Source organism: Apis florea, unplaced genomic scaffold (assembly GCF_048593485.1).
Source record: "Apis florea isolate Af1SG1 unplaced genomic scaffold, ASM4859348v1 contig_2274_pilon, whole genome shotgun sequence".
In the NCBI taxonomy this organism is placed as follows: Eukaryota; Metazoa; Arthropoda; class Insecta; order Hymenoptera; family Apidae; genus Apis; species Apis florea.
In genome coordinates this window covers 391,162-402,578 of record NW_028256550.1, presented here as the reverse complement: position 1 = coordinate 402,578, position 11,417 = coordinate 391,162, and the positions used below count along the sequence as shown (strand labels likewise).

Here is an 11,417-nt window from a genome sequence, read left to right as displayed (position 1 = left end):
AATTGTTATTCCAAAAATTAGTTTTTCAAGTATATGTTATCAAGAAAAAAATTTATTTTAGTGAACAAATTTTAACTTTATCACGATCTTTGAGTGTGTTATATAGTTTATAATTATATAATAAAAGATTAAGTAATAAAAGAAATATTAAAGCATATACAAATCTCAAATTAAATAAATTTAAACTAAAAAATTTAAAAAATTGCTATATTATTCATACAACAAAGAGCGTGATTAATGGCGCAATCAGCAATTTTACATTCAATTTTATTACATCAATATCTATCTATCTTTGTCATGAAAAAGCAATGCATAGCATCTAAATAAAAAAAAAATTCAAAATATATACATAATTATATGCCCATAATACTTCATTATTTTTTATTCTATATATTATATATATATATATTTGTAAAAATATCAGTTAGAGTTTATTTTTCAAATTATAAACAATTTAATTTTATCGTATGATATATTTTATCGTATAATATAACAAAATCACTTGCCTAAATGATCTCTTAATGATGAGTTTAAAAAATGTATTCATATCATTTTAGATATATAAAATAAAAAGTGTTGAAACAAATTTTTTTCATAACAGTTTTTTAATATATAATATATTTTATTTAATTATATTATATTAAAATTTCAATCATATATCTAAAAATAAATACAAGTACATTTTTAACTCAGAAAATTAGCTAGATAAGCAATAATGCATTACAGTGTTGATTAAGTGATTATTCTCTCTTATTTTATCTAATGTAAAATTAAATTATTTATTTATTTATTTGAAAAATAAGTCTCATTCGACATTTTTTCATATGAACTTCTGTGATATTGATGATATTATACTTATTAGATCTAATTTATTTGAAATCTGGTCCTTTAAAAAACCACTTTTTAGCTTTTTTTATAAACATTATACAGATATGTTATAAATATATATATATTTATATAATATAGATATGGAGTATTATCGAAGTAAGTATAGTATAACATATATATAAATCAAAACAAGATGAATCTATATGAAAAAATAAATCGAAAATGAGAAATTGTTTTATACGGAACTTCATTTTCGAATAAATCAATATTGAAGAATTCATGATATTGATAAAATTCATATACAAAACTAATTGTAAATTAATCTTATTAATATGTATGTATTTAACAAATTTTCAACATTGATTTATTTAAAAATAAAACTTTGTATAAAAAAATATCATTTTATATTTTTGATTTATTTTTTTATATAGATTTATTTTTTTTTTTTTTTAACTTACATTATCATTTCAATAACATCTTGTACATACCTATATACATATAATATCATTATTATATTCAAATTACTAATTATTAATATCTTTCTAGAACATACAGAAATATAATCTATATTAAAAATAAAATAATGTGATATTTATCACTAAATATAAAAATACAAATAAATTTCTTTTAACACAGCAACTGGTTTTTTTGAAAGTTCCATCGTTGCACTATGTTCATTTATATGTAATGAACAATTACTATACATATCAATAAAATAGCAAACATATATTTTTATCACATACTTTTAATCATCGTCGTTTTTAAGAAACTGATCCAGAGGATTCGGGCCCATTCTCTTCGGTTTATTTGTTGATACTTTTTCTGTACTTTCAGCTGTAATAATTTAATATTCATAGCTTTGAATAGAATAATTCTAATTAATGAAAAAAAAAAATATTTTAAACAAAATTTTAAAAATTTGCATATTTATATTAAAAATAATTACATGTTGTAGTGCGTTGAGCATTTAGACAACTGAACCATTCTGTCATGCTAATTTTTCTATCATTGTTAATATCACAGTATCTTGGAAGTCTTTTACCACATCTTTGAAGTTGTCTATTATTCGCTACCATTGTACGAAAACTTTTCCATTCTTTTCTTTCTAAAACCTGAAAGAAAATTATAAATACATATCAATATTAACATTTTATTTAAATATCTTTTTTATTAAATTTTCATATAACATATAAATTTATAATATTATTAGAAAATATTTGTTATCCTTACTTTATTTTTATTTTTATCAAGCATGACGAAATGCCAAGTTGCTATTTGTTCTTCTTTAGAAGCTTGCCATTTAGCCGTTGTTTCATCTGAATCAGTGCCAGAAGCTTTCATCTTTTTATGCATCAAGTCCATTAAATCACGTAGAAACAATTGTTTTTTTTGTTCAGGACAACCTATATGTTATATAATATTTATAAATTAATAAATTTTTGTTGAAATAAATATATAATAAGACAAAATATATATTATACAAATATAACTATATACACTAAAATATGAAATATAAAATAAATTACCTTTCATAGGCCTACTAGGAGTAGGTACTGGATTACAATTTGGAGTATGGTTTTTGGAAGATGTTCCAGGTATTGGTTTACCAGTATCTTGATATACACACCAACAATAACCTGAATAACATTGCACTCGGTGGTACCTTCCATCAGGTGTACATGCAGGTACATAAAATTTCTCCTGAGAATGTTGCCTCTCGTCTTCTAATACAGATCGTCTATCCGTTAAACAGTCGTTTGCTGTAAATTTCACATTTATATTTTACATATCTTTTATATTATATATTTCTTTCATATTTATATTTTATTCTTATTTTTATTTATATTTCTTATAGAAATTTTACAATAAAAATAATTTTACATTAAAAAAAATAAAAAATAATAAAAATGACTAATAAATTATTTAATTTTTTTATTATATATTTTTTATTATTGGAATTGTTATGAAATTTAATGAATTTGAATTATATATAATTTTAATTTTTTAATCATGATTTTCTAAATTTTGAAAAACTATATCAAAATATACACTAATTTAAAAATTTAAAAGAAATTCTATCTTTGATTTTAAATTTTAAAAAAATTATATTAACAATTGTTTTTATGAAAAAAAAATATATAAATGTTTATTTACCATCATTATCTTCTTTCGTATCGATTGGATCATCATTAAATGCTGGTCGAGAATGCATTGAGGAAGGATTACCTTTCAACACTGTGAAAAACAAAAAAAAATAGCATTACTATCATATTTTCATTTTTATTTATAATTTTCACTCATATTATACTAATATAATACATAATATATTCGTAATATATGATTATAATCGGCCCATTTACCGAAAATTTAAGATTAATTATTTAATTAAAGTTAATCATTATGTACAAAAACAAAGATTTTTTTCTTGTTTTTAAAAATTATACGAAATATTTTATTTTTTTATGAAAAAAATTTTTTTATACAATCTGTGAATGTTTTATACGATCTGTTAATACAACGGTTAATTTGAAATTTATATTTACACTAGAATAATTATGATATTGCATATTTGTTTTTAGAATAATTTTGAGAAAGATTACTATCCATAATAAAATTTCTGCAAAAGTACATATATTTTTTATCTTTTTTCTTTTTATATGAAACCATGTAATTAAAAATTATTATATTAAAATAAATATTTTTTTATAAATTGCAAAATATAATTTAATATATTTTGTTATTTTCAAAAAATATTTTTGCAAAATTATGTATATTAATGAATAAGTGGTAAACTATAAAATATAAAAATATATTTATATAAATATAAATAAAATGATAATATATTTAAAATATAAATAATATACTATTTATATAAAAAAAATAATTATAGAAAATTTTCATCAAAAATTAGTAAATAAAAATTTATGTTTATAAAAAAAAAGCTTTGCCATGATTCTTCAAGTAAATTTATTATTTTTTTAAAATGATACGAATAAATTTAAATCGTGGTTCATCGTGGTAAAAATTGATTTTTTCTTTTTAATAATTTTTAAATAAATAGATATAATTTTTAATTATATCATAAATATAAGAAATAGAGAGAAAAATAATTTATTAAAATAAATCTGTTACAGGGATATGCGCTGATTTTTTAAAATAATATTTTATTAAGATAAAATATTAGATATCTTTTAATTTAAATTCAAACATTGAAAATAAAATAATATCTTTCATTATTAATCAATCCATGTTAATAGAATTCCGTTATTATTATTATCTGTTATTTGATATTAATTTTTTCTTAATTAATTAAACGTAAGAAAATTTTATGATTCAATTTTACATTGTTATAAAATAGGATTCATTTTACATTATTATTATATATAATAAATAAAACAATTTTTTAAAAACTTAACAATATTTATGATTTTTTTTCGTAAATTTCTTTCATTCCATACATATCAAGCAACTTTCTCAAAGTTTTCTACTAAATTATTTCAAAAAGTATACTATATATTCAAATGTCTTGTTACATTTAATAATAAACAAAAATAAATAATAAAGAAAAAATTAAAAAAATATATATTAATTGTATCAAATAATATAAATATAAATATCAATATCAATAATATAAATATGTATATTTACATGAAATAGAATGGAACATAAGAAATTTACAAGGATCCCTGTAACAGGTGAATAAATAACACTGCTAAAGAAAAATATTTAAAAAAAAAATTAACGCAAAAAATGATGTGCTGACTGTTTTGATGTGCAGAACTAGGACTCACCTTGGTCCATGACCCGGGTCCTCTGCGCCTCAGGGACCTCGGGGCGCTCGTCTGCGGGGTTCAGCGACAAGAACAAACGTACTAAATGATAACAATGATGTCACTCAGCCGACCGGCCTTACCTATATGTACAATGTTTTTTGTCATTCGCGCATCGCAGGTTTTACTAGCAGAGCAGCGAGCAGTGGCGAACATCGAATAGTAGGATGATCACTAATTGTAACAATTCTCAGGCAGCATTTTTTCTTTCGTTTTTTCTTTCTTTCACCCTCTCTAGTGTGTATCCCAAACACATTCCAGAGTTCTTGTATGTAAATAAATCTATATTTACAGATGTAATTTTTTTTTCTAATGAAAATATTTTGTTTACTTTGTTTGCCTGTAGCAATTTGTGATTTCTGCAGTCCATGCATTGGCATGTCATCAATAAAAACTATGTACACATTATACACGTTATATAGAATATACACGTTAAGAGACATGCATTTGGAGAAAATGTTTGAAAATAACTATTAATGATAATTTATAAATATTTTTAAATAGAGAAAATAATATAAATATATAATTAAATTCTAAGATTATAATTTAAACTTTTAAAATTACAAAGTCTGAAGAATAATAGAAATCAAGAATTCTAAAAACTAGAAAAATTATATATATAAAATTTCAAAAGTTTTATATTCAAGAGTTTCAAAAGTTATAAAATCGAAGAATTTTAATACAATATTTAATTTTTTTACATCCTAATATGATAGTTTATAACTATAGGATACACAATTTATAATTATAGGATTCTAGAATTCTAAGATTTTGCAAAATTTTGAAACCTAAGAATTTGAGGTTACAAGTCTTTTCTAAACATTTATTTTTTTGCATATATATATATTATATAATATAAATGTTCAACAGAGAAATTTGAATTTGAAAAGTATTATTAAAAATTTAATGTGATTTAATGATCAAAATTTTCTCCAAATATAGTTCTTTTTTTTTATAATTTATACACATTAAACATCTCAGTTTGAGGAATCAATAAGTGCATGCTCGTCCATGCATAAAGTGTCATTTTATAATGTATTAAAAAAGTAATAAGTCATTAAATTTCATTTTGTTTTTTATAAATGCATAACGGGAAAAGTGAAGTAACATGTATATAGAAATGGAGAGTAAAAAAGTCATATTATACAAAGTTATCGATAGCGATAATTGAAAGTTATAAAATTTTATTATTCTTTAGTTATACGAGTGGATATTAAGAAGTTTCTAGGTTAAACGTATTATTTAACATGCAATTGGCAATCTATATCGATTCTATATCGATCAATTTATATATATATTTCTATTCCAATATTTTATATTGATGCAAACTATCTGCTTGAATAGGAAATAAAATATATTTATTCTACTTGGATAGACAGAAAGAAGCATGGCATTTAAAGCAGCTTTTTATGTTAAAATAGATAAAGTTTCACTTATTACAGTAACACTTATTCTTGTTATATTGTTTTAATATTATTATAAAAAATAGTAAATTATAAAAATAGTTATATTTGTAATATAATAGCGAAATTTTATAATTTATAAAAAAAAATTTTATAATTTTTATATAATCATAATAATTATAATATTTATATATAAATTTTTTTACATGCCAATTAAAAATTTGATAGTAAAATAAGTAAAATTCTATAAATAAGTCTTACAAATTTAAAATAATTAATATAAAATTATAAAATTTATCAATTTTAATTTTCATTATTAAATGATAAATTGTTATACAAAAAAGTAGATAATCGAAGAAATTAGAAATAATGATATATGTAATAATATTCAATGTTTTATCATACATAAGAAAACAAGCATTGATTGAAATTTCTTTTTAAGAGGGAATTTCACGTGATGATTCCGACGGATAATTTGAAATAGTAATTATTGTAGATGCGTAGGTGCGAATTTACGAAGCAAAGTTGTGAGGGCGGTTATTCTCATAGGCTAACCGCGAGTATAAAGCATGTACACGAGGTCAATTGCTTCAATTCTATAGTAGCCAGTGTGGGCAAACTTCCGGCAGGATTCACGAATGTTAAGCGGGTCCGAGTGTAGAAGACGGCCCTTGGCGTGCGCGACATCCTGTCCAGGCCACCGTTTGTAATTTATACCACGATTTAGACGCCGAGACGACGATCTTCCGGTATTATCATCAAACGACGTGCAATAACTGACAGGCATTGCAACAATTTTATTTATTGCCGGATCCAAGAATTTATAAATACTTGTGACGCGTATTTCTTGAATCTTGCCTATATTCCTCTTTGAGATAATATGAATGATAAATAAGAGAAAAAGTAGAAAAATTTAATTTTTAGTTTTAATAATTTAATATTTGTATTATGGAAGTATTTATATATTTTATATATTTATAAAAACGAAATAAAGTATCTAATTAATATATATATTTATTTTATTTTAGTGATAATACTAAATAAAATAATATTTAAACCTATTCTATATTTCTAGATTGAAGATCGATTTTTATTATCTTCTTCAGTAAAAATATTAATTTAACCTTCAATAGTTTAATTCGCCAGTAAAAGAAACAAAATAAAAAAAATAAATTTTTTATTATATTAATTTATTTTTTAAAAAGAATGTTTTAATATACTGAAACTATTAACAATTATGAATGTAATTTATATCTAGATATTTTAGAATTCTTTATGATTTAGTAATTTTATGTTTTAGCTATCATTAAATTTTTTTTCCTTATTTTGTATATTTTTTTCTATCAATAATAATGCATAAATTAAATTGATTAAATCAAGTTCAATTATAGAAATAATCGATACTATATATTGTTTTAAATTACATTAATTCAAACATAATTTTAAAAGAAAATTATCGTGAATAAATATTCCTATCTATATATATAAACTCATTTTACAAATAATTAATTTTAATGTTCACTGGCTAAATATATTATTTTTTTTATAAAAATAAGAAATAATTTTTTTTTTAACAAATTCATTCTTGAAATGAAATACTGCTAAAACATCGATAAAACGCTGTTATATTTATTATTGAATAAATTATATTTTGTAAGAGATATTTTGTTTGATCCGTAAAATAAATAATAAATTGTTCATTATGCCAATAATTTAACCAAAGCAATGTAATAAATAAGCAATATATAATAAATTCGTATTTAATTTTAATTATTACATACTTTTTAGTTCCTTTTTTCATTTCTTATTTTTTTTTTTCTACAATTTTCTACTATAATGAAAAGAAAAAATTCAGAATTTGATATGGATCTATGAATCATATACGTTTAAAAGCAACCCAGCAGCCTTTACCCAGAAAATAAGAAAAAAAAGTATCATGCGCAGTAATTGTTTGATTGCAATGGCACGCGAGGAGATTAACGCAAGTAGATTAACGCACATTAAATAATATTAAGTACAAATAGTGATATTAATCCTAATTTACTATTGCAATAAAAAGCCTATCCAAGTATTTATGTTCTTTTAGTGCTTTTAATTTTAAATTATTTTTTATAATTATTTACAAAGTTGAATAAATCTTATTTATCATATATATGACGTATATCAAGATTAATATCATGCTTCAAATTTTTGTATAAAAAACGATTTTAGATCCTTTCTTTATAATATATATAAGGAAAGCACCATATAATAAAATTTTGGAAAAATTATTTTTGAATTTTCTCTTCTTTTTTCTTATATATATACATATATAATTATAATTCAAAATCTCGAACAGTTATGATATATATAATATATATCATATATTATATATGATATTAAAAGACATTAAAAAAATTTTTTTAAATTTTGCATAATTTCAACGATATTTTTTTAATTATTTATAAAATAATTTTTTAAAAAAAAAAGGTCATAGAATCATAATGCTCGTTTTAATTTTAGAATGAATCGAAGTGATGAACAGATCTTAGAACAGATCTTTTGTGGCGCAATAGCGTGGCGCCACTTCGCAAATATCAACGAGTTCAAAACTGATTTATGCAATCTCCACTATAACCTTGAGAACTTCAAGTCTACTCAGAAATAGATGTTAATAATATTTGTAATTCAAATATAGTAATCTTGAGTTCAACAATATTATTTTATATGAGAATCTCTAAAAAGATAAAGAAGGAAAATATCATATTAATTATAAATATATTTTTTTCATTAATGATTATTTAACTTTGATGAAAGGAAAGAAAATCGTTGAATCGTGCAAATGAACCCAGAAGATCGAATCGAGAAAAAATCTTCGAAATTTTTTTTTATTATATGATGTGCATATATATCACATTTAAACTTACGAGTGAAGTCGTTCGCAAGGCAGGCACCCCATTCTTGCCTGGAGAGTTTCAAATCTCGATTTAGGTCGCACGTGCGGGCGAACGTGCGAGCACATTTCTTCGGTTTTACTGCCTTCTTCGCGAGCCTTCTTAATTCTTTATATTCCGTTCTATCTAAATAGCCATCCCCGTTCTTATCCAATGTAATGAATTTCCATGATAGTACTCGTTCTACATTTTTATCGCCTGTTTGTAAAATGTTAATAATAAAATTAGATTTAATAAAAAAATATAATAAGAAATAAAAAAACAAAAGCAAGTGAATAAATAATTTAAAACTACAATATACAATAACATCCAGAGAAGCTTCAAAATACTAAAAATATTAGAATATCAACATATTTTATGATAATTCCTAAAAAGAGAAGAAAAAAAGATTCTAAATATTTTTATTTTACAGAATAAAATAACAAAATTACAACTATGTTTAATTTATGTATATTACAATTTTATATTCAATTTTAATATTCTATTAATATTCAATTAATAATAATAAAAAAAAGATATAGGTATCCAAAAAATGAAAATAAAAAAAATTTTTAAATATGTTATTAGGAATTGCACAATTAACGACGCAGTTTTTAGCAAGATTTAATAATTTTTGATAAGAACATTTGATTTCTTCAGTAAGAATACGTAGAATATATTTGAAAATATTTCTAATACTTTCATTAAAAATATTTAAATTTTAGAAAAACATATATTTCCCTATATATTATATTCTCTCACCATCGGCAGAAATATTTGTTCGCCTATATTCGATTTTGAAGTTTTCTATCAGGTTTCCGTTGAACTTGGATTTTTCTGTCCGATCACATGTATTCCTATGCTTACTGCTATATTGTCTTCGTTGTTTCCAATTCGGCGAACGTCTTCGTTGCCCACTCTTCGTTGACGCGGAAGATCTGGGACCGAGTTTTTTTATGCATCTTGGTCTTTCATTTCTTACCGAAGTGTCAGGGAGCGGTCTGCCCTGCGGTGTCACGCACCAACAATACCCGGTTTCTTCGTGACATTGCACCGGTGCGTAAGTGCCATCCGAACGACAGATTGGTCGTGCACTTGGTCTAGCGGTCAATCTTGCAGAGAAGCACGCCGGTGTCTCTAAATGAACAAATTCAATTGATATTCGAGACTTTTATTAGATTTTAATTTTTCATTTTTAACGAACATTTTGAAAAAGAAAAAACTTTTAAAATAGAAACAAAAAAAAAAATGAGAAAAAGTATATTCTATCTCTAAAATCTTTAATTTCTAAATAAAATTCTAGTATTTGATCATAAATTTTAATTTTATGATAATTAAAATTTAATATATAAAACAGAAAGTTTATTTATGTTTATGTGTTTGTTGCCTAAAAACTTTCGAACAATAAATTCTGGGATTACAAAATATGTCTCAACTTATTATATCTAACTAATTTAGATGAATGACCATTTTCAGCTCGTTACGTCCTTTCCTTGTCGAGTTATGAGTTAACTAGCTTCACGATCCAACTTCACATGTAATTTATATTTTGATTTTATCTTTTTAAAAAATATAATTCTCAATAAATGATTTATGAATAATTGAACTAATAAAATTGATTTGTTTTAAAATTTATTTTCTGCAAATATCAATTTTTTTCAACGAATCATTGGATTGAAAATCGAAATTTAAATTTCAAATGAAACCAGACACTAAAACTAATATTAATAATATATTATATATAATAATAAATTATTAAATTAATATATATTATTAATAGCCCAATTCTTTTCAATTTTCAAAAAAATATTTATTATATTTTAAAACTTTTGAACGAAAATATATTTCGATTCTTTAATACTTTATATGATTTAAAATTCTTTTTCTTTTTGTGTACCTAAAGTATATAAAAAAATTATATTTTTTCAGAAAAAAATTAGAAAATAAATGTTTCTTTAATTCGATTGTTTAGTTATTTTAGATATTAGATTTAGAGATAAAAATATGAAATTTTAGTAGAATTTTAAATTTCAATTGGAATTCTAATTTTTAATTTTAATTTTAATTTTTAATAATCATTCGATGAAACTTTTCTGATATAATCACATGACAAAAAATATAATATTATAAATATATATTTATAAACACAATTACGAGAAAAATGCATCATCCTACCTGGACAAGGGCCAGTGTGTTTGATAAGAATAGACATGCCTTGACACTGCTTCGAGATGACCCGACAGTGACTCGAATACGTAACACCGTCACTCCCACATACCGGTGTACTTGCACTGTCACTCATTGTACATTCAGCTATCCTTTTCCTGCACTCCTCCTAAAATACAATCCACATATATGATGTATAAAATAAAATGTTAAATGTTGATGTTATTAATTAAATAATATCGAATATGTGATAATTTTTTTTTAATTCAAATATCAAA

At 22.3% G+C, this 11,417-nt stretch overlaps 1 protein-coding gene across 5 annotated transcripts in view; it reads right to left on the bottom strand.

Annotated features, from left to right (window-relative positions):
• Positions 1-1,449: 1,449 nt before the first annotated feature.
• Positions 1,450-11,417, bottom strand: part of magu (SPARC related modular calcium binding-like protein magu) — a 39,087-nt gene continuing 29,119 nt past the window's right edge. For 2 of the 5 annotated variants that reach the window (XM_086903101.1, XM_086903103.1), the window contains exons 2-10: positions 11,149-11,308; positions 9,736-10,110; positions 8,968-9,192; positions 4,620-4,670; positions 2,983-3,063; positions 2,355-2,588; positions 2,059-2,231; positions 1,775-1,940; positions 1,450-1,662 (exon numbers count right to left, since the gene is read on the bottom strand). In XM_086903101.1, the coding sequence (XP_086759227.1) occupies positions 1,574-1,662; positions 1,775-1,940; positions 2,059-2,231; positions 2,355-2,588; positions 2,983-3,063; positions 4,620-4,670; positions 8,968-9,192; positions 9,736-10,110; positions 11,149-11,308 (1,554 nt within the window). In that variant the 3' untranslated portion in view covers positions 1,450-1,573. Of the gene's footprint in view, positions 1,663-1,774; positions 1,941-2,058; positions 2,232-2,354; positions 2,589-2,982; positions 3,064-4,619; positions 4,701-8,967; positions 9,193-9,735; positions 10,111-11,148; positions 11,309-11,417 lie in introns of all 5 variants that reach the window. The other 3 variants (XM_086903105.1, XM_086903104.1, XM_086903102.1) reach the window with 3 other exon arrangements.